The sequence below is a fragment of the Ursus maritimus genome, unplaced genomic scaffold, assembly GCF_017311325.1.
Source record: "Ursus maritimus isolate PB19 unplaced genomic scaffold, ASM1731132v1 scaffold_12, whole genome shotgun sequence".
Taxonomy (NCBI): Eukaryota; Metazoa; Chordata; class Mammalia; order Carnivora; family Ursidae; genus Ursus; species Ursus maritimus.
In genome coordinates this window covers 71,833,893-71,856,394 of record NW_024423564.1, presented here as the reverse complement: position 1 = coordinate 71,856,394, position 22,502 = coordinate 71,833,893, and the positions used below count along the sequence as shown (strand labels likewise).

Genomic DNA, 22,502 nt, shown 5'->3' with positions numbered 1-22,502 from the left:
GCACATCCCCGCCAGTCTCGGACGCTGCTCCCAGACGAGTCTCTTCGTTCTTCCTGCTGCCGCTTCACTGAAGAATTCTCGGTTCCTGGTTCTTGGAGAAATCTCTCTCTAGACTAGCAGCTACCCCCTTTTGTGTATCCATTCTTCCGGAAGCTCAGGGAGGCCTCACGTTCATTACTCAGCGCAGTTCCCGAAGGCCAACAGCTGGGGTATCTAACCAGCTGCCTTCGTCTGCCCCACCGCCACCGTGCCCAGCCCAAACCCCCAGCGCAACATGCTAAGAACGTTTTTTTTCTGTTCTCAGATTCTGATGATGAAAGCAAGCAGGAGAGCAGGTTAGAGAAGAAGTTCCCTCCCAAGAAACAGAGCAGTGAGAGGGGGCACAGACATGTCTGCAGGGACCAGACCGGTCTGGCCCTCCCAAGGAGTATTGGAAATTCGGGTTGTCTTTCTGCCCTGCATGCAAGTCACAGCAGCAGTGCTCACTGGGGGACAGAGGTCTAGATGGAGGCAGGGCTGGGGGTGCTGGGTGAGCAGTCAATTCCTCAGGCACGTTCTCGAAAGTGGCACTTTTATCAGGAGTGAGTTAAGTCAACGATAAAAAGACGCTGGGGGAGGCCATGTGGGAAAAAGACTTGGGCAAGTCAGGGAGGGCACCTTTTAGACTTCGGCTCCCTCACCGATGGACAGCATGGCCCCAGCACTGACCGCACTAGCTCTCTGCTCCTCTGCCCAGGATGAGGTCCGAGGGACTCTGCTCACGGGCCTGTGCTCCCTCTCTCCACAACAACCTACCTCGCTACGTGTGGGGCCGAGCTCTGCTCCCCTCCCTGTCGTGCTGGGTCCCCGGCTCCAGATGAGCGATGCTCAGTTCCCTTCCCTCTGTAACCTCTCTCGGAAGTGCTTAGTCACTGATCCGGCCCCGGCCACGTGGCCTCCGCTTTCCCGCTGTGGGTCTGCTCTGCTAACTGAGAGAGTTATTTTCCAGCTCAGGTCACGATGGCAGGAACTTGAATTGACTTGCTAGACAGGCAGTGCTGGAGGAGCTAGGGCCACACGCCAAAGGAAAGCGCGCACGGCCAATCACTGGGGAGCACATTTCTCAATCTGTAGCCTGAGCCTAAACCTTCCTGTTGGCAAGGGGGAGCTCCCTGAGGCGTTTGCTGCTGGCTTCACACAGGGAGGGGTGCTGTGACTTCAGGGTGGCTCCACAGGCCACATGGGGATCAGAAAGGGAACTGGGAACCACCGTTTTCTAGGGATAAAAATCCAGAGGACAGAAGGTTAACCCTAGAGAGAGGAGACAAAACCCTGGAGAGAGCAGAGTCGGGCAGAGACCAAGGAGTCCCGGGCACGGCAAAGGCAAGGGACGGAAAGCCAGATCTCGGGAGCGTGGGTGCCGGGCTGGCAGGGGTAAGGGCCGGCCCCGGGCCCCGGCTGGCGCTGCGACTAGCCCTGTGCCCCGTTCTTAGCCCAGGCCCCATCCCAGCTCCTACCTGGTAGGTACCTGTCGTGGCTGTGGCTGTACTCGGTGGTGGTGAGTGACAAGTGAGTCTGTGTAAAGGGCTGGTTGCCAAACAGATTGTCACTGCGAAGGTTGTGGCAGAGTTTCTCCAGGAAGCGCAGGACGTAGGTGATGCTGTTGACTGCTGGGAGGTTGAGGGTGTGCTGTTCACGGTCAAACACAGCTGTGGAATTAAGGAAACAGGGCTGAGCACGTCAGCCTGGCAGTGCAGGGCAGCGTGGGGCAGGAGGAGCCCAGCCTACTGCTTGCCTCCGGCTTACCTGGTTACACAAAGCAATCAGTGCCCAGGTTTTTCCCTCCCACCCCACCCCTCCCTTCCCTCCCTCAAGGGTTTGATTTTTGCCTCCAACTCCAAAGGGCTTGCTGTAATGGGAGTGGCCAGGCCGTGCACCAGGGCTCTGAAGTGATTTTACTCAACTTGTGAAAACAACTGTGAACATAACTCTATCTGCTCCATCAGCTGGCTGGGCCTCCTCCAGGAAATCTGTTCATTTCGGGTTCTCTTTCCATAAGAAGTGCCCAAGAACAGAGAAGCTGGGCAGACGGGGGAACACGGCTGTGCCCAGCAACGGTTTAGGTGCACGACCCGACCTGCAGGAGGGCACTAGAGTGCCCAAGAACAGAGAAGCTGGGCAGACGGGAGAACACGGCTGTGCCCAGCAACGGTGTAGGTGCACGACCCGACCTGCAGGAGGGCACTAGAGTGCCCAAGAACAGAGAAGCTGGGCAGACGGGGGAACACGGCTGTGCCCAGCAACGGTGTAGATGCATGACCCGACCTGCAGGAGGCACTAGAGTTTCAGCAACATTTGGAACCATTCCACACTTGGTTTTATTTTACTTCCTATCTATTTCTATTCAAGAAGTGTCCGCATAACCCTTACAAAGCAGAAGGCCTTTGCATTTGTCTCTGAGGGCAGCAAGGAAATGGGGAGATAGGCCATTCCCAGGAACCAGTTTCAGGGCAGGAGAACCCTAGAAAAGGTGTGGGCGACAGCAACTCCACACAGGCCACAAAGAAGGCTGGGTCCCCACAGATTACCGCACAGAAGCCTTGGCCTCAGAAGGGAAGGAAGGCTTGATTTCCCAGCAGTCCTCAGCATTCTAGAACAATGCCTTCTACGCCTGCCCTCATCCTCCACAGACAACTGCTCCCTCGCCTGGGCTCCCACACCACCCTGTACGCATTTCTCACACATTAGAACACCTCTCACCCGTCATCTCTCCTCCCCCTCCCCTCACTAAAGGTGTGCTAACAGAATAAGTTATTTATGGGGTCTTCTACAAGAATACAGGTACTCCTGGGGTCTTCCACGTCAGCTGGGCCTCCTGAGGCCAGACACTGCAACCCATTAGAGGGACAGGACCATGCAGTACCATGCAGCTGAGACTGAATGGCTCCAGGTCAAGTCTTCTTAGGTTTGGTGGGTACGGAGTGGCGTTCTGGACTGGGGAACATTGAAACAGAACCAGGGCACAGCAGGAAAAGTGAATATTCTCAGTGAAAACAAAAAACACAGTGCAGCTGAATCAGATAGAGCAGAAGAGAGAGAGGGAATGGTTTTTCCCACTCTGCCCTGGGATTCAACTCCCTTGTAACAGGGCTGCCTTAGGACAGGGCAGCTAAGGAGTCAGAAGAAGATGACAAGAGTCCCGTGGTCCCCCGAGGCCAGGTGGGAGGCTGTGGCAGTCTGGAGAAGCGCCTGTCGCCACGGTACAGCCCCTCTGGATTCTTTCTCCTGGAATGCCTTTACAGCAACACCCATCTACTTCCGGTATGCGGAGGCCACGCAGGTGCACGGACAGGGGCTGCCTGGAGGCCTGGCTGAGCAGAGTCCATGTGGGCACTCTGCTTGGCAGAGACATGCACAGGGCTCACAGGGGTTCCGGGAGTTGAAAAGGAGGACTCTCGGAGGGACGGAATCCCTTCCCGTTTCTCCAGAGCCTATAGGCGTAAAGTAGGAACCAGGAGGCCTTGCCAGAAATCAGCCAGTGGAGAAGGTCTGCCCCTCTGGCTAGGAGGCCACATCAGTCCCAGGGTGCTTACCTGAGATCACTTCACCACCGTGGCCCTGTTTGAGGAAGCTGAAGACGGTTTTCTGATGATACGCACAGTCGATGCAAGCCTGCACGGCCTGCTGCAGCACCACGGAGGCGCGGGCTGGCCCGAAATGGTCAGGGAGCAACTGGACCTTCTTCTTATCTAAGTGGGGGCCGGGGCTGCCATTCTTGTTCAAGTAAATACAAACTGCAGGAGACAAAGAGTCAAAGCAGCTTAAAGAGCGGCCGGGGTACAGAAGTGACAGAACAGTGCTCTCTTCTGTCTCGCACACTCTGTCTGGGCTCTGGTCCCTAGCAGGATTCTCAGCTGCTAGGCTGGTGAAACACTGGGAGGGGGCAGAGGGTGGCTGTGTCCAGCTGCAACCGGCCCAAATTGCATGACCAAAGGCTCTGGGAACACAGCCTGCTGGAAGGACAGCCCAGACCAAAAGCCAAGGCACAGAACTTGTACTCTGTCTTCTGTGTGCCAGAAAGGGAATCCAAACAATTCTGCAGATGTATGTCCTTTCACGTCCAGGACTCGGTCACCTCACACAGTCTTTGTATCTCTCATGTTGTAGGTGTAAGGAGTGGTAGGGGCTATGGCGATGTCAGCCGGAGCGTGCTTGTGTGTGTTTGGCCTCGCACTTAGAACGGTCACACCACGGGTCACCTGCCTTGATTTCTGCTCTGGGCCTTGGAGTCCCTTCATTATCTCCTGTACTAACACTCAGGCCCAAAGAAAGTACTAAAATAGACAAATATGGGAATGAAGAAAACCACAGAAAGGGCCTGAGGGGCCCATCTAGAGAGTGCTGTGTGTTTCAGTAGTTGCTCCTGTCACGCCAGCCTGGCCCTCTCCTACTGCAGCCCCCCAGCTGGCACGGTGCTAGGGAGGGAACAGAGTGGGTGCAGGATTAAGAGGCAGTCTGCAACAGAGGTGCTTCCTTGGTCTCCGGAGAGGACCCACGGCAGCCTGGTCAGCTATGACATTCTGTCCTCTGATGTGCCTTCTGGGCCCCACCTGAGCAGGGTACTCTGCTTTCTCATGCTGCCATGGATCACTACCTGAAGGAGGAACAGGTGGGCAAAGATCTTTCTTGCTAGTAAAGGCGAAAAAGCTAAGAGTGGTAGCTGTGTTGGCTGTGGACGGATCGCTGTCCTCATTCAAGGGGCCTCAGCTTTAGCCTCGGTAAAGTGAGGCGGCTGAGCCACATGCTGTGTGAGGACGCCTCACCTAATTCAAAGGGAAAGCAAGATGGAGACAAGGAAATGGAAAATAGTAAGAGAAAGGCAGGATGTGGAAGGTGAGAGGTGGAAAAGAAAGTAGGGAAAAGGTAAAGGGTAAGTAAGGTAAACTGAAATACACATTCAACTCTGTTCTCTCCTAAAACCCTCCAAAATGAGTCAGACAGCTTAAGATTTTGGAAGCTGGAGAGCAGATAAGCAAAGTAGCAACGGACGGAGCAGACCCAAGAAAGCTGAACCCTTAACCAAGAATGGGCAAAGACGAGAACCCAGCTGTTTCATCTTGTAAGTCACAAAAGGCCCAAGAATGGGCAGGTGTCTCTGGAGGTGGGTGTGAAGGCAGAACTAATGAAAGAAGGATTGGGCGATGTCTGTTAAGAAACAGCTAGGATTTGCATGTCATGGTATAGGACTCCTTCACTGAAAACAAAACAAGTAAAAATGTAGGAACTCACAGAGGTAAGAAGAGTAGTTAAAATAAACAAAGACCTCGATCTACGAAAAGAGACCCACAAGAATATTCATAGCAGCTTGGTCACAACAGCCTAGAACCAGAACCAACCCAAATGTCCGTCAACAAGAGAATACATACATAAATTGTGGCATATTTACTGGAATAGCACTTAGTGGTACAAAAGAATGACCTTGATAGGGTGCTTCTCAAAAACATTATTTTTAGTGAAAGAAACCAGACACAAAAGGTACACAGAGTATAATTCCATTTATATATTAAGTTCAAAAACAGGAAAATCTAATCCACAGGGATAGAAATCAGAATAAAGGTAGGAGAGAAGGCTGACCTTAAGGAGGCATGATGTAACTTCTAGGGGTGGTAGAAATGACCTTTATCTCGACTAGGGTTGTGGTTACATGGTGCTTACACAGATCAAAACTCATCTGATCGTACGTTAAAACAGTATATTTCACACACATGAATTTTACTTAATTAAGACACATGAAAGGGAAAAAATATAAGCAGTCCAGTGATGACTACAAAAAAGAAATTCTACATGGATTAAAGGGTGAAATGTAACAGGTAAACTATAAAACCTTTTATTTTTTAAAAGATTTACTTGTTTATTTGAGACAGACAGTGAGAGCGAGTGAGCATGAGTGCGGGGAGGGGCAGAGGGAGAGGGAGACAGAATCTCTAGCAGACTCCCCGCTGAGCAGTGAGCCTGATGCGGGGCTCAATCCCATGACTCTGAGATCATGACCTGAGACAAAGGCAGACGCTTTACTGACTGAGCCACCCAGACACCCCTAAACTATAAAACCTCTAGAAGACCTGGCAGTTTAAAAATGTGGCTCTTCCCCCACCCCAAAAAACCTCTCTAAATAAATAAATAAATAAATAAAAACAAAGCTCCCAAACCTTTGACAACCCTTCCATCGACCTCTGTGCTACTTGACCAACAGACTATGTAGAAATGACACTGTGCCAGTTTCTGGGCCCAGGGCTTAATTAAGAAGCTGACAGTTTCATTTCTTCTGTCTTGGGACATTCACTCTTAGAGCCCAACTAGCATGTGTGAAGAGGCAAAGCCACCCTGTGCTGTGGTCTATGTGGCGAGAAATCAACAGCCAAAACCAACTTGTCAGCCGTGTGGTGGAAGGGTCCTCTGATCCTAGTCAAGCCACCTCAGCTGACACTGCATGGAACAGACCCAAGTGACTGCCACCTAGCCCTGCCCACACTGTTGTTTTCAGCCACGAAGTCTAGTGGTGGTTTGCTAAGTAGCAGAAGATTACTGGAAAGGGTTGTGGTACCAGAAAAAGGGTGCTGCGGTAACAAAAGCCCAACACACATGGCACTGGCTTTGGGGCTGGGAAGCAGAAAGAAGCAATAAAGGGCCCCAAAAAGGGTCGGAATGAAAGCATAAAGGGGCTTGAAGAGAAGCCTGCAAAAGGTTGGGGGTCAAAGGATTCTTTTCATTTTGTACCATCTCTATTTCCATTAGTCCAACCTGACAAGGCTTCCACCAGAATGATTCTCTTAGCAACCTGAGAATGGAGGCCTATAGGTTTTGAGGAGGCTGCCAGTGAGAGCTTAAGGCAAGTGAGGAAAATCGTACTGGAAGAAGGAGGATGGGAGACACTTGCGAGGTAGTGACGTAGAGTCTGACAACACTGTCACCTACAGTAACGTGGAATCAGGAAGTAAATGTACCTGGGGGACTCAGTGAAACAGCTAGAGATTTCCAGACAAAGTAATGAAAGTGCCAGGTGGCTTCTGACTGCCTATGATAAAAACGCAAAATGAGAGAGATGAGATTAAAAAAAAAACATAAAAAATAAAAAAGCCCAGGACTCACAGAGTTCACAAATAAAAGTGCTTTTCATTTCCAGTCCTTTCAGAAGGCAAACAGTTCTAAATTAAGAAAGGGTCAAATCCAGAATGGGACAGTAAAGTATTTTATTAAGGGGTCAGAATGATTTAAGACTATGCTTCATAGACCCTTTCTGACCAAAAGGCCCTCTAAGAATCTTATAGGCCAGCTTTGCAGATTCTTTCCCTTAAACAGTTAAGTTTTAAAGAATCTTAAGGGCATTGTCTCATAGCAGCCATATAGGAAGCCCAAAGTAGAGAAGGGCTTACTTATCTTCAAAAGATTTAAGGTTGTGCCTTTTGTCTAAGGAAGGGAATCTCAACAGCATTCATAGAAAACCCCTCAAGTTTCTAAGAGAATCATTCTGGTGGAAGCACTGCCAGCTCAGACTAAAACGGACAGAAATGGTACAAAATGAAAAGAATCTTTTAAGACCCAAACTTTGTACAGATGGGACAAAGACCAAGAATGCAATCTCAGTTTTCTTATGGAAAAGGAAGGGTGATTCAGAAGACAAAACCAAGACCCATGGAAAACAACCCTAGGAAAGTGGTATTGGATCTAATTAAGGGACTGGCAACATGTGCCCCGCTGGATATCAGAATTTCTATAGACCAGTCACTACTTCCTTTTGAACGGGAGTATCTATAAGTTATCCTATACCATTGTATGTCGGGTATGTGGCGAGCAGACAGTGTCTTTCTTTAGTTCACAGGTCTCTGGATTGAGAAGAACTACACTCTAGAAGCTACTACACTTGAGAATCTGCACCTGAGAGGTCTCATTTGCACCTGGATCTGATTTAGATGATGAGATTCTAGGATCAAGACCCCGTTGTTGTTAAGGGATGGGACATTTAACGGAGACTCTTACAAGAAGAATACATTTCCTAAGTGGGAAAAATGTAAATAATTTATGTCCAGAGAGTAGAGGGAGGCGGTTTATAAATATGGCCCATAATTCTTTGATCCTCTTCTCATTGAGGAGTAGGGTCTATTCTTCTCTTGAATCTGAGCTCTATGACTGCTTAATCAGTAGAATATGGTGGAAATGACACTATGCTAATTTTGGGGCTTAAGTCTTACGAAAATGGAAGCCTCCACTTCCTGTTTCTTGGGACACTTGCTCTCAGAATGCAGCCACCATGGTATGAGGAAGCCCAAGCTACCCTTTGGAGAGGTCCATATAGAGAAGAACCAACAGCCAGCACCAATTTTGCTAGCCATGTGAATGAACCATATTGGAACTTGGTTCTCCAGCCCCAGCTGAACCACCCCAAACGATGCCATGTAGAAGAGAGATGAGCTGTCTTCATGTTAATATAGATGAATATATTGATATCACTCTTTTCTAGTATATAAAAGGTTATATAACTTTTCTTTTATAGTTTATGCTTTTGTTTTGTTTTCAAAATCCTTCCTAATCTTAAGGTTGTAAAGATATTTATAACTGTCATGTTTCAGTTTTGTACTGCATCCATGAAATCAGAGGTTGTTAAAACACACACACACACACACACACACACACACACACACACACTGGAGAAGGGTCAAGTATGTAAGGCGCTTGGAAGTGGCCACTCCACCCTAACAACAAGTGAAAAGCTGAACAAATGGAAAGATTAACAATCTTTTTTAGATCCGTCAGAGAAGTGAGGTCACAGGGTAAACTGCCGCTACCCAAGTGTGGAGAGATAGGTGAATACAGAAGATCACATTTTACCAAGCAGAAACCCATGAGCAGAAACCTCCACAGTAACCAGAGCCAAGGTAGGAAAATCTAAACTGCAACTGATGAACTGCTGGAAGTTTAGCGTGGACAAGTCTAAGAGTTAAAGACTCCAGGGGGACCCAGTCATGGGAGGAGGGTGCCACCCTTTTCTGAGTTTTACCTTCAGGAGCTCAACCAACGTTCTCCTAGTGAATATTGGAGAAAAATCCCCTCATGCTTCCAGCAGCGAGTGCAGAAAAGGAACCATTTAAAAACATGCCAGAGCGTTCTACTCTTCCTAACAAGGCCTGCCCTCAGGAAAAACTACTTTACCAGAGCTATTTTACCAAATCCTGCCAGGATTTATCAGAGCCTAACCTATCCGGGAGAAGGGAAATACCCAATTCCAGCCCCCTCCAGCCATCCTGGACCACCTAAGGGCAAGGAGGATAAGAAATACTGGTGAAGTTCACAGTTTAGGGGCATGCCCCCCCCCCAAAAAGACTGAGACCTAATCATAGGACTATAGAATACTTCTTCCTTCCCAGCACCTTACCATCACATTACTAAAGGCCAATTTACAACAACTCCTTTTACCTAGTACATCATGTCTTGACTCTCAAGAGAAAAATTACAAAGTACACTAAAAGGCAAAAACTGCAGTTTTAAGAGACAGAGCACAAGACCAAAGCACATGCATAAGAAACCAGTCTTAGACTAGAAATGACACTCAGACACGGCATGTTGGAATTATTAGACTGGGAATTTAGAACTATGATTACTATGCTAAGGGCTCTAAAGGATAAAGTAGACAGCATGCAAAACAGACGTGCAATGTAAGCAGAGAGATGGAAATTCTAAGAGAGAATCAAAAAGAAAAGCCAGAGATCAAAAACACTGTAACAGAAAATAACGCCTTTGATGGACCATTAGTAGACTTATTAGTGGACATGGCTGAGAAAAGAATCACTGAACTTGATGATACTCAATAGATATTTCCCAAACTGAAAAGCAAAGAGAAAAAAAGACTGAAAAAAAATACCAAGAGACTGTCTAGGAGCTGTGGTAACACTACACACAGTAGGACTACCACAAGGAGAAAAAAGAAAGGAGCAAAAGAAATTTTTGAAGATATAATGACAGAGAATTTCCCCCAAATTAATATCAGACACCAAACCACACATCCAGGAAGATCAGAGAACACCAAGCATGATAAATACCAAGAAACCCCCTACAACTAGGCATATTATATAAAAATGCAGAAAATCAAAAATAAAGAAAAGAATCTTGAAAGAAATCAGAGGCAAAAGCCCCCTCACCTACACAGGAGCAACACTAAAAATTACAACCTTAGAAACCATGTGAGCAGGAAGAGACTGGAGTGAAATACTTTAAGTGTTAAAGGAAAACACCCACCAACCTAGAATTCTGTGCCTTGCAAAATTATACTTCAAAAGTGATAGGATAAAGGAAAAGGATAAAGACTTTCTCAGACAAAAAAAAAAAAAAAAAAAAAGGGAGTTTGTTGCTAGTAGATTACCTTGCAAGAAAGGTTCAAGAAATTCTTTAGAGAGAAGGAAAATAATATAGATCAGAAACTAAAATCTACATAAAGAAACAAAAAGCACTGGAGAAGGAGCAGACAAAAGCAAAACAGAAACTTAATTTTCTTCTTTTTTTTTTAAAGATTTTTAAAAATTTACTTATTTGACAGAGAGAGACAGCCAGTGAGAGAGGGAACACAAGCAGGGGGAGTGGGAGAGGAAGAAGCAGGCTCCTAGCGGAGGAGCCCGATGTGGGGCTTGATCCCAGAACGCCGGGATCACGCCCTGAGCCGAAGGCAGACGCTTAACCACTATGCCACCCAGGCGCCCCTGATTTTCTTATTCTTAGCTGATCTAACAGATACCAGTTCTTTCAAAATAAAAATAACGACAATGTATTTGATCATGTATGCTTATGCATATATACACATGCTTATTTACACTTATGTATACGTGAAATGAATGAAGCAATCATACAAGGGATGGAAAGGAGGAATTAGGGTTACTGGTTATTATTTCTGTGAAGTGGCACAGTGCTGTTTGAAAGTAGACTTGGATTAGTCATAAATGTATATTGTAAACTCTAGGGTAATTACCAAAAAATAAAAAAGAAGTATAACATACACTAAAAAAGGAGAAAAACTGGAATCATATAAAATGCTCAGTTAAAACCACCAAAGGCAGAGAAAAAGTGGAAGACAAAAATAGGCACAAAGAATAAAGGCAACAAATAGAAAACTGAATATATATGGTAGATATTTATCCAACTATATCAGTAATCACTTTAAATATCAATGATTTAAATACACCAATTTAAAGGCAGAGATTCTGGGGCACCCGGGTGGCTCAGTCAGTTAAGTGTCTGTCTTTGGCTCGGGTCATGATCCCAGGGTTCTGGGATAGAGCTCTGCATTGGGCTCCCTATTCAGGAGGGAGCCTGCAGCCCCCTCTCCCTCCACCTCTCCCTTGACTTGTGTTCTCGCTTGCTCTGCTCTCTCTCAAATAAATAAATAATCTTAAAAAAAAAAAAGACAGATTCTGAGAATGGATCAAAAAACAAGATTCAACTATATGTTGCCTACAAGAAACCCATTTTAAATATAAAGAGAGATATAGATTAAAAGTAAGGGGTGGAGAAAGATATACCATGCTAACACTAATTAAAAGAAAGTGGGGATAGTTATATTAATTTAAGATAGAACAGACTACAGAGCAAGGGAAGTTACTGCAGATAAAGAGGGGCATTACATAACGATATAGAGGTCATTTATCTAAGGAGATATATCAATTCTTACTGTATATGCACCTAACAACAAACCATTAAAATATGAGAGGTAAAAACTAATAGAACTCCAAGGATAAACAGACGGATCCACTATTATAATTGGAGACTTCATCATCCCTCTCTCAGAAATGGACAGATCCAGCAGGCAGAAAATCAATAAGGATGTTGTTGAACACAACAGTATCATCAATCAACTGGATATAATTGATATCTATAGGTTACATCACTCAACAACAGCAGAACACACATTCTTCTCAAGCTCATATGAAACACTCATGAAGACAAACCACATACTGGGCTATAAAACATACCTTAACAAATTTATAGGGAATAGGAATCATATAATGTTTGCTCTCAGACAATGGAATTAAATAAAAAATCAGTAACAGAATGATAGGTGGAAAATCCCCCAATACTTGGAGGTTAAACAACATATTTATAAATAATAGATGGGCCAAAGAATAAATCTCCAGAGAAATTTAAATATATTTTGAACTAAATGAAAATAAAGATACAACTTATTAAAATTTCTGGGATGCAGCAAAAGCTGTGGATAGAGGGAAATATGTAGCATTGAATGTATACATTAGAAAAGAAGAAAGTTCTGAAAAAAATAATCTAAGCAACTTTAGGAAACTAAGAAAAAACAGCAAATTAAACTTAAAGTAAGCGTAAGAAAAGAAATAATAAAAATTAGAGCAGAAATCAATGACAATTTTCTTCAATAGAAGAAAAAAAAATCAATGAAACCAAAAGCTGGTTCTTTGAACAGATTAACATCAACAAGCCTTTAGACAGGCTAAATTTTTTAAAAAGATGATACAAATTACTAATATCAGAAATAAAAAAGGAGACACCACTATAGATCCATGGTCATTAAAAGTTAGATAACACAGGAATACCATGAATAATTCTAGGTCCACAAATTTGATAATCTAGATGAAATGGACCAATCCATGAAATCCACAATCCGCTAAAACTCACACAAGAAGAAAAAAATAATCTGAATAGGCCTATATCTATTAAAGAAACTGAATCAATAATTCATAATCTTCCAAAATAGAAAGCACCAGACTCAGACGGACTCATTGGTGAATTCTACTAAGCATTTAAGAAATACATTTTACCTATTATTTAGAATCTCTTTTAGAAAATAGAAGCAGAGAGAATATTTCTTAATTCATTCTAGGAGGCTGGCATTATCCTAATACCAAAACCAGACAAAAACATTACAAGAAAACTACAGACCAATGTTTCTTATAAACATAGATGCAAAAATCCTCAACAAAATATCAGTAAATCAAATCCAACAATATATAAAAAGAATTATATACTGCTATCAAATGAGATTTATCCCAGGTATGCAAGGCTGGTTCAAAACATTTAAAAATCAATTAATTTAATCCGTCACATGAACAGGCTAAAGAAAAGCTAGCACATGATCATATTAATAGATGCAGAAAAAACATCTGACAAAATCCCAGACCCATTCATGATAAAAACTCTCAGCAAACTAGGAATAGAGGCGAACTTTCTCAGTTTGATAAATATCTAGAAAAACCTTCAGCTAACATCACACTTAATGGTAGGAAACTAGAAGCTTTCCCACTAAGATCAGGAACAAGGTAAGGATGTTTGTTCCCTCTTACCACAACTTTTCTTTTCTTTTTTTTTAAGATTTTATTTATTTATTTTAGACACAGAGAGTGAGCAGGGGGAGGAGCAGAGGGGGAGAGAGAGGTGGGGAGAAGAATCTCAAGCAGACTCTGTGCTGAGTGCACAGCCTGATGCAGGGCTTGATGTCACGACCCTAGATCATGACCTGAGCTGAAACCAAGAGTTGCTTAACCGACTGAGCCACCCAGGCATCCCACCACAACTTTTCATCATTGTACTGGAAGTCCTGACCAATGTAATAAGATAAGAAAAGGAAATAAAAGGTATAGAGATTGGGAAGGAAGAAATAAAACTCTCTTTATTCACAGATGACACAAATGTCTATGTAGAGAATGTGAAAGAATTGACAAAAAAAATTCCTGGAACTAATAAGCAATTACAGCAAGGTTGCAGGATACAAGGTTAATATAGAAAAGTCAGTTGCTTTCCTATATAACAGTAAGGAATGAGTGAAATTTGAAATTAAAAACACAATACCATTTACAATCGTAGTTCTAAAAATTAAATACTTAGGTATAACTCTAACAAAATACCTACAGGACTTATATAAGAGAACTACAAACTCTGATGAATGAAATAATAATAATAATAATAATAATAATAATAATAATAATAAACCTCTTAACATACAGACTCTTAACTATAGAGAACAAACTGAGTTTGGTTACCAGAGGGGAGGTGGGTGGGGGGATGGGTGAAATAGGTTATGTGGATTAAAGAGTACACTTATGATAAAATAAAATAAAATAAAATAAAATAAAATAAAATAAAGAGAAAACTAAATAAATGAAGAGATATCTCATGTTCATGGACAGGAAGACTCAATATTGTCAAAATGTCAGTTTTTTCCAACTTGATCTACAGATTCAATGCAATTTCAATCAAAATCCCAGCAGGTTATTTTGTGGCTACTGATAAGCTGATTCTAAAGTTTATATGGAGAGGCAGAAAAACTCTGAAGAGTTCACACAATATTGAAGGAGAAGAACAAGCCTGGAGGATTGATACTACCCAACTTCAAGACTCACTATAAAGCTATAGTAATCAAGACAGTGTGAAAGAATAGACAAAGAGATCAATGGCACAGATAGAAAGCTGAGAAATAGTCCCACATAAATATAGTTAACTGATCTTTGATAAAGGAACAAAGGCAACACAATAGAGAAAAATGTAGTCATTTCAACGAGTGGTGCTAAAACGGCTGAACAGCCACATGCAAACAAAAAAAAAAAAAAAAAAAAAGGGGGATCTAGATATGGACCTTAAGCCTGTCACAAAAATTAACTCAAAATAGTTCACAGACCAAAATGTAAAATTCAAAACTATAAGACTCCTAGAAAATAAAAGAGAAAAACAAGACACCTTGGGTATGGCAATGACTTTTTACATACAACACCAAAGGAACCATCCATGAAAGAAATAATTGATAAGCTGGACTCATTAAAATTAAAATCTTCTGCTCTGTGAAAGACACAATCAAGATAATGAGAAGAAAAGCCATAGGGTGGGAGGAAATATCCGCAAAAGGCACATCTGATAAAGAACTGTTTTCCAAAATATACAAAGAATTAAAAAAACCTCAACACTAAAAAAATGAACAACCCAATTAAAAACTGGGCCAATGTTGTTAAATAGGCACCTTGCCAAAGAAGATACACAAACAGCAAATAAGCATATGACAAGATGCTCTCCCCTATATGTCATCAGGGATATGCAAATTAAAACAATGAGATACGACTACACACCTGTTAGAATGGCCAAAATAGAGAACATTAACACCACCAAATGCTGGTGAGGATGTGGAAAAAGGAGCTCTCACTCATTGCTGGTGGGAGTGCAAAATGGTACAGCCACTTTGGAAGACAGTTTGGCAGTACCTTACAAAACTAAACACTCTCTTACCATATGATCCAGCAATCTCATTCCTTGGTATTTACCCAGAGGAATTTAAAATTTATGTCCACACAAAAACCTGCACATGGATGTTTACAGCCACTTAATTCATAATTACCCAAACTTGGAAGGAACCAAGACGACCTTTAGTAGGTGAACAGATAAGCTATGCTATAGCCAGACAATGGTATATCATTCAGCCCTAAAAATAAATGAGCATGAAAAAGACAGGAAGAAAAGTAAAATGCATATTACTAAGTGAAAAGGCCAATGTGAAAAGACTACACGCTATATGGTTTCAACTACATGACATTAGGGAAAAGGCAAAATTATAGAAACAGTAAAAAGATGAGTGGTTGCCGGGAGTTAGGGGGCAAGGACAGATGAATAGGCAGAGCATGGAGGATTTTTAGGGCAATTAAACTATTTTGTATTATCCTCTAATGGTGGATACATGTCATTATACATTTGTGAAAACCCATAGAATGTACAACCCCAAGAGAGAACCCTAATGCAAACTATGGACCTGGGGTGCTAATGATGTTTCAATGGAGATGTTCATCACTTGAAACAAAGGTACTTCCTACTCTGGTGAGGAATGTTGATAATGGAGAAGCCTATGCATGTGTGGAGGCAGGGGTATATGGAAAATCTCTGGACCTTCTGCTCAGTTTTGCTGTGAACCTAAAAAAACAGTCTAGCAAAAAATTCAGAAAACAAAAAAGAGCTCTTCATAGCGGATGCAAATATCCAAGAGTGGGGAAGTAGAGTATAAAAGCCTTTTCTAAATGTATGTGATAAATTTCCTAAATGTATGTAAAATTCTTTCATGCAGACCATTTTGTAGGACTGGTTTTCCACCAAACACTCTTTGGGAAATGCCACTAGAGTAATGAATAATGATACTTTAAGTTGCTGGACACGAGAAGCTCAAAACAAATCTTGAAAGATAGACTTGAGGAAAGCTTTGAAAAAGTTGAACAAAAAGTCAGTGAGAATAGGGAGAAGAATACAGAGGGTTAAGAATATTACAGAGTGAGTTCAAGAGGTTCAACACGTGAATAATATCTGCCAGAAGGAGTGCAGAGAGACAAAGAAGTGGCAGAAAATCACTGAATTAAGAATTTAAGAAAATTTCAAGAGACTAAAGAATGGATGGGCACACATAGGGTCCAGCGTGGCGGTGTCTCATCCTAGGTGAGACTGCAGAACAGCAGCCACGAAGAGGAGCTTCACGGAAAACAAACAGGCTGCATGTAAAGTAAACATGCGGTCTAAGATTTACATGGGAAGACAGATGGGGAAGGGGCAGACTGGGAATAAAAGAAAGGGAGGTGAAGAAGATGTCAAGGGACTCAGAAGGCTTCAGAAGACTTCTTTTTGAGAGTGTGATATGGATAGAATATACATCAGGCCTGAACATTAAGAGATGTATGTAGTAGTAAGAGAGCTTCGGTTGAATTAATAAGTACTAGCAAAATAAACACCTAAAGAAATCAACAAGATTTACTCTAAAAACAAAATGTGCAACAAAGGAGAAGTAATCATATTGCACTACTTGGCTCAATTAAAAACAGCATTCCACAAACTACAATGACAAAATACTAAATTTCAATCTAATCAAAATGATAATATCATGGTGTTAAGACAGGGAAGTATGTGTGGGTGGGTAAGGGACAAGGAGATTAACAAGAGTTAAATCTTCAACTTCTAAAGTGGGTTGTCAGTTAAAAAATGCCTGAAGCATAAAAAAATGCATAAAATATAAGCAAAAAAACCAACATATGGAGGTAAATAAAAGTGGCTGAATTAAAAGTGATTGCGTTTGATGAGAAGTAAATGGCAGGGGGAAAAGAGGGCCAGTTTGTTTTGTTTTTGTCATAATTCTTAAAAACCGATTGTTCTTTAAATTATGAGCATGTATATAACTCTGATAAAAAGAAAACTAACAAAAAGTGTTGTGCAGGTAAAAAAAAAATGAAAGGGAAGTATAAAGGATACAGTGTGGCATGCAGCTTTCAATCCGTGATAGCTTTTACCGGTAACATTTGAAGGGTCTGTAAGAGGTAACTTCAGCTAATCCTTCTACTGCATTAAGTGTGGAAACTGGGGCTCAGAAAGGGAAGTGAGGTCAAGGTCACACAGAATGAGCAGAGACCCAGGCAGAGAATGGCCACACAATGAAGAGTCAGAACTGCTACAGTCTGGCCAGGAGCAGGAAAGAGAGATGCGAAGTAAGCTCCCACTTTTGCTAGGCTCTGAGATTCAGGCTGAGGGAGGGATGCCAGCTCCGGGACTGCCAGATTTAAACGGAACCTGCATCATTTAAATGGAACAGTGTGGCACAGTCATGAAGCTCCCACTGCTGCGGGTCTTCTCGGTACTGTTAAAAAGGCACACAGGCGCCTTAGTGGTATCTAGAATGATGTGGGGAAACCGAGCAAATATACAGGCATCTAGGGGGTATGCCATGAGGTTGGAAAACATACATAACGAATATTTCTGCCGACGTGTTTATCTGTTTTTTTTCTTCCTCATCCACAGAGCTTTGGGACAAAGGCCACTGTTCATTAATCTAATGACACTCTTGGACTAAGCAAACCCAGTAACTGGCTGGAACTGGATGCAGATGATGTATTTGGAGAAATCATGTAATAGGACTCTGACTAGAGCTGGACACAAATACCACCGGCAGGCTCTATGTTGTCTTCCAAAGCTTATGTGGACAAGAAACTAGAGTTAGCCTTCCCTTCAAGCTCTAATTCTAGGATATGGGTGGAGACATACTCAACTCCTAAGAAAAAGACTATGCTAACTTTTCTGAGGACCATTCCAATTGCTTAAACTTCTCTAAAGAAGGTAGAGGATCCGCAGAGTAACCAGAGAAAGGTTTCACCCACGTATCTCTACTTTACACATAAGGCATGAGTACTGTTCTTTCTAGTATTCCCATTGGGAGACTGTCTATTCCAGTGCTGTAGCTCTTTTAAAGTTATCTTCACAGATGGCTGGTTTATGAAACGGAAACAGATATGCATAGCCCTGGTTGACTACCTGCCCACTGCAGCCACCGCATTGTGCCTTGAATCAAATGTTCATTGGGTGGTCTCCAAAATCAAGTTCACTCTCACAGTACCAAGGTTTGCCACTGCTGATAATGTTAAAAAAAATCAGCCAGGGCTTTGTTTGTTTGGGATTTTACAGGTTAGTTTTTGCTCTTGTCAGTCTCCAGCTAGAGAGGTCCTAAAAGGAAGGAGAAGGCCCTCCCTAGAAATGAACTATAGCTCTGGGTTTCAGTCTTGGTGGACGTTCTCTCCAGCTTTCAACAGACCTTGCTGAATCCCATTCTAAAACATCAGCCAGCACTCTGCACCTTACTGTCCCATGACTTCTTCAGGAATGATTTTCTACAAGTTGTGAATTTCTTAAAAAGTTTAACATTGAAAAGTAAAGACAAAAAAAAACCCCAAACTGAATTCTTCAAATTTCATCTACTTGTGAGAGGAATGAATGACTTGAGGCGTCATGGTTGGTGCCTCTTCTGCTTAATCAGTAGGTGGGTGTAGGGCCAGTGGCCTTTAAGAGTTTTCTTCCTCATCTGCTTGGCCCCATATAAACAATGCACAGGGAGAAACCCAGAAGCCCCTTGCCTGCTCTTGCTGGCCCTGTTCTGGTCACAGGTGACCCCCGTGCCTCTCCAACTGTTTCAGGTTCACAAGGAGCACATGTGGACAGTGCTGCTGTCTCATCTCGAGACCTACATGGAGCACTTCACTCAGAAGCAGTTGAAGAAAGTCACCTTGCCACAGGCATCACCAGGCCGGCATGATACCAGTGATTCCATTATGGCCGTTACTCTTCACAGCCTAGCAGTGCTGGTTTCTCTAGTCGGACCACAGGTGATGATGGGAGGAGAAAGAACCAACGTCTTCAAACGCACTGCCTCAAGTTCTATGAAAACTACTGACCTTTCCTCAGAAGGTGACTGATCTTCTCAGCCTATTAAATTTCCCATGAATGGAATCTCAGATGTAAATATACCTCAGAAGACAGTGAAAACTTCCCATCAAGGTCTAAAAAGGCTGAAGAGTGACCTTACTCGCCAAAGGGGTCTGCAAACAAAACTGTCAGTGTACATATTTGTCCTACAGAACCCTATGCTGCTGTCAAGTCCCTGCTCACTAACTAATACAGAGGAGGAGACGTGGGATGACTTTGAGCCCAGCAGCTGAGATACTGAGCTAAACCCTGGAGGTAGAACCCCAGCTGCAAGACCTGTTACCTCAGGGGAGCAAAAGGCCGTTCCTACTCCGCTTCCACTCATTGAAGAGTCCAAGCCTTTGAAATCAAGCCTACCCCAAAAGACCAGTCTTGCACAAAGTGGGGAGGAGCCAGACCAAACCAAGCCACCAAAAGTGTCCCAAGGAAGGAGGCTTAAGGTTCCATCAGAACTGCGTTTAGGAGAGTTTACCAATTCAGGTAAAAAAGAAGCCACTACAAGATCCTGAGTCAGCCTGGTTTGTTGATATGATCCCAGAAATGAAGCCTGCAGCTGCTATTCTTATTTTACCTGAACTGAGGGCAGAGCTGATGGTTCCCAAGGATGACGTCTCACCACTGACGCAGTTTTCCTCAAGATCTGCTGCGGCAGAAATTACTGGGAGAGTCTGAAGGCTGCGAAGGGGAAGGGGGGCCAAGCTAGGAAGACAGTAACTGGTGACAATGGGGGGCAGTTACACTATAGGAAAAAGGATTCCTTTAAGAAAAAAACCATATCAAACTAATACCTCAAAAGCAGGCTCTGCAGAACCGCCCCCCCCCCCCCCCCCCCCCCCCCCCCCTTCGCTAACTGAAGTGTGTGCCCTTGAGGGCCCGCTAAGAGCCCCAGGCGGTGAAGAGTCTCAGAGCTCTGGTTTCTCTGAGGAAGAGCTGTGTGCGTTTGTCTAAGAGTTCTGTGAAACTCAAGTGGGTGTGGAAAGGTTGAATTTACTGCTCTTTTTTCCCCCCAGGAAAGAAAGAAAATAAAGACAAAAAGCCAAGCAGATTAGCTTAATTTTGTGCCATTTCTTTAACTGTCAGAAGAGTAAGCTCTACTATGAAATAGGATTTACAGAAAAAATTCTAGCTATAAAGTATCTAAATGATTAATTGCCAAGGTTTTCTTAGGCAGCTTACTGGTGTATAGCTGTGTTGTCTGAGCGAAGAGCCCTGTGGGGAACGGAGGCAGTTACTGACTGTCCCACACGTGTTACATTGTACCAAAGGAGAATGTCTCCCACAATCCTGTTTCCCAAGTATCCAATAAAGACTACTTTCACTAGAAAAAAAAAAAATCAGAGCAGTTGCACACGTATTTCAGTGGTGGCAGGATTACTGTAATGCTGGAAGGATTCCAGAAGGGATCAGTAAAAAGGGGGCACCCGGAACTGGAAAGGACACATATTAATACAAACTGGGTGGGGGCGGGGGAGGGGGCGCTCCTGGTGCTAGCCCCACCTCCACCCCACCCCCACGCCCCAGCTCCCCAACTCTGAGTTCACAGGACATCTACCCAAGTTTGTTCCATTGTTTTGAAAGGATGAAGGTTTCTCTGAAACTTTCAAATGTCAAAGATAAAATATTTGTTTAAAGATTTGATTTAGGTTTACAAATGGACGCAGTGTTGGGGGTGTGCTAACTGCTGGTGCAAGACAAGAGAAAGGACAGATGGGGGCGCCTGGGGCTTGTGGCAGCTAATACCATGATCTGCTCTTACCTGTGGGGGCCTGCATGGCTGAGCTGGGGATGGTGGCAGCATCTTGGGGTACAGTGCTGGTATCCGGTTCAGGGGTGCTGGTTGTTGGTGAGGTGGGTGGTGGGTTCAGCAAAGTCCGAGGCTTCCTCTGTCAAAATGGATGGGGAGAAGTTTGCTACCTGTGACAGGTAACTTGTCTTCTGATTCCTCTATTCCTAGTCCTCGATTCACCCATGAGATGGAAATATCTCTGTGGATGGGGTTATGTTTTATCTTTGTTTTCCACACAGAATCTTGCCGAGAGCTTTACCTATAGTAGATGCTTAGTAAGTATTTTCTGAATCTATGCGTAAGATTCTGGGCTCCTATTAAGCTGGAGCTTAATTCACAGTCTTTTATACTAGATTCAACATTATCATTTGAAATTCCAGGTTCTTTATCAGTTGGGCAGACAAAAGCAAAAAAGGAAAAAATGCTGAGGCTTAAGTGTCCTTTGACATTATTCTGTAGTTTGCTTCTCTTAAAAAATGGAAACGCCCCTCCCCTAACTACAAACTTGTTCCTCTGCCTACCTCTTCAGCTCAACTGATATTTTGTATCTTAAACTTTATACTCTGAGGTCTAAATCCCTAACTCAATTACTTCTCTAAAAACCCTGCAGTTTTACCTGGGCCACGCCTTTACAGTAATAAACTGTCCCTTCTGCCTGGAATGCCCTTTCTTTCTTTTTTTCACTTTATAAATATCTGTTTATCCAGGAAACTTTTCTAGATTTCCTCTGGTTACTGTCTCTTTTGTGCTATCTCTGTACTTTGTGTTGCATCTGGCACAATGTATTGTTATATATATTTACATATTGGTGTCCTCTATTAGCCTGGAGCTCCTTGAGGGTCTGATTCTGAGCACCGCTCCTAGCATGGCAATTGCCATATAATAAGTCTCAATAAATATTTTCAATGAAGCACGCAGTATAGAATACCAATAATGGGGGAAGTGATAAAAATGATTTGAGAAAAATCTAGTATCTTCTCTAAGCTGTTCAGGGCTGTCTCCAGGGGAGAAGGATCTCAGAAAGTTCAAGAAATAGTTTTCTAAAAGCCTTTCTGAATGCAAGGAAAATGTAATTATCACTGAGATCCAGAAATCCCTTTTTTTTTTACTAAATATCCCATGTAGGGTCCACCACTGGGACCTATATAAACCTGTCTTCAGGGAGTGTGTTGTCTAAAGCAATAGCACCAGCGACAGCTGGTCTGTGGAAGTTTTCATGCAAACACACGAAACATTCAAAGCATACGTGGGGCATGGACATTTCCTCATTTTTGTTTGATATTGCTAAAAGTAAAAGTCTACATAAACAAGGGGTCAGGGAAGAAAGGAAATAGCAGTTCAACTTCATGGAGTTGGTGGTAGGATTTCATGGGGTCCCTGAAGGAACAAGCCTGGCGAGTCTGGTGCCCAAACATTGTAGCAGAAAGCAGAGAGATGGAAGGCATTTGTTTGAGATAGGTGCATT

At 43.3% G+C, this 22,502-nt stretch overlaps 1 protein-coding gene and 1 pseudogene across 9 annotated transcripts in view; one reads left to right on the top strand and one right to left on the bottom strand.

Annotated features, from left to right (window-relative positions):
- SCMH1 (Scm polycomb group protein homolog 1) overlaps positions 1 to 22,502 on the bottom strand; it is a 172,334-nt gene that overhangs the window by 16,470 nt on the left and 133,362 nt on the right. For 7 of the 9 annotated variants that reach the window (XM_040627450.1, XM_040627451.1, XM_008699364.2 and 4 more), the window contains 3 exons: positions 21,008 to 21,134; positions 3,573 to 3,773; positions 1,497 to 1,688 (listed from right to left, as the gene is read on the bottom strand). In XM_040627450.1, coding sequence (XP_040483384.1) covers positions 1,497 to 1,688; positions 3,573 to 3,773; positions 21,008 to 21,134 — 520 coding nt within the window. The remainder of the gene's footprint in view (positions 1 to 1,496; positions 1,689 to 3,572; positions 3,774 to 21,007; positions 21,135 to 22,502) is intronic. The other 2 variants (XM_008699363.2, XM_008699368.2) reach the window with 2 other exon arrangements.
- LOC103670859 lies at positions 18,177 to 19,972 on the top strand (annotated as a pseudogene).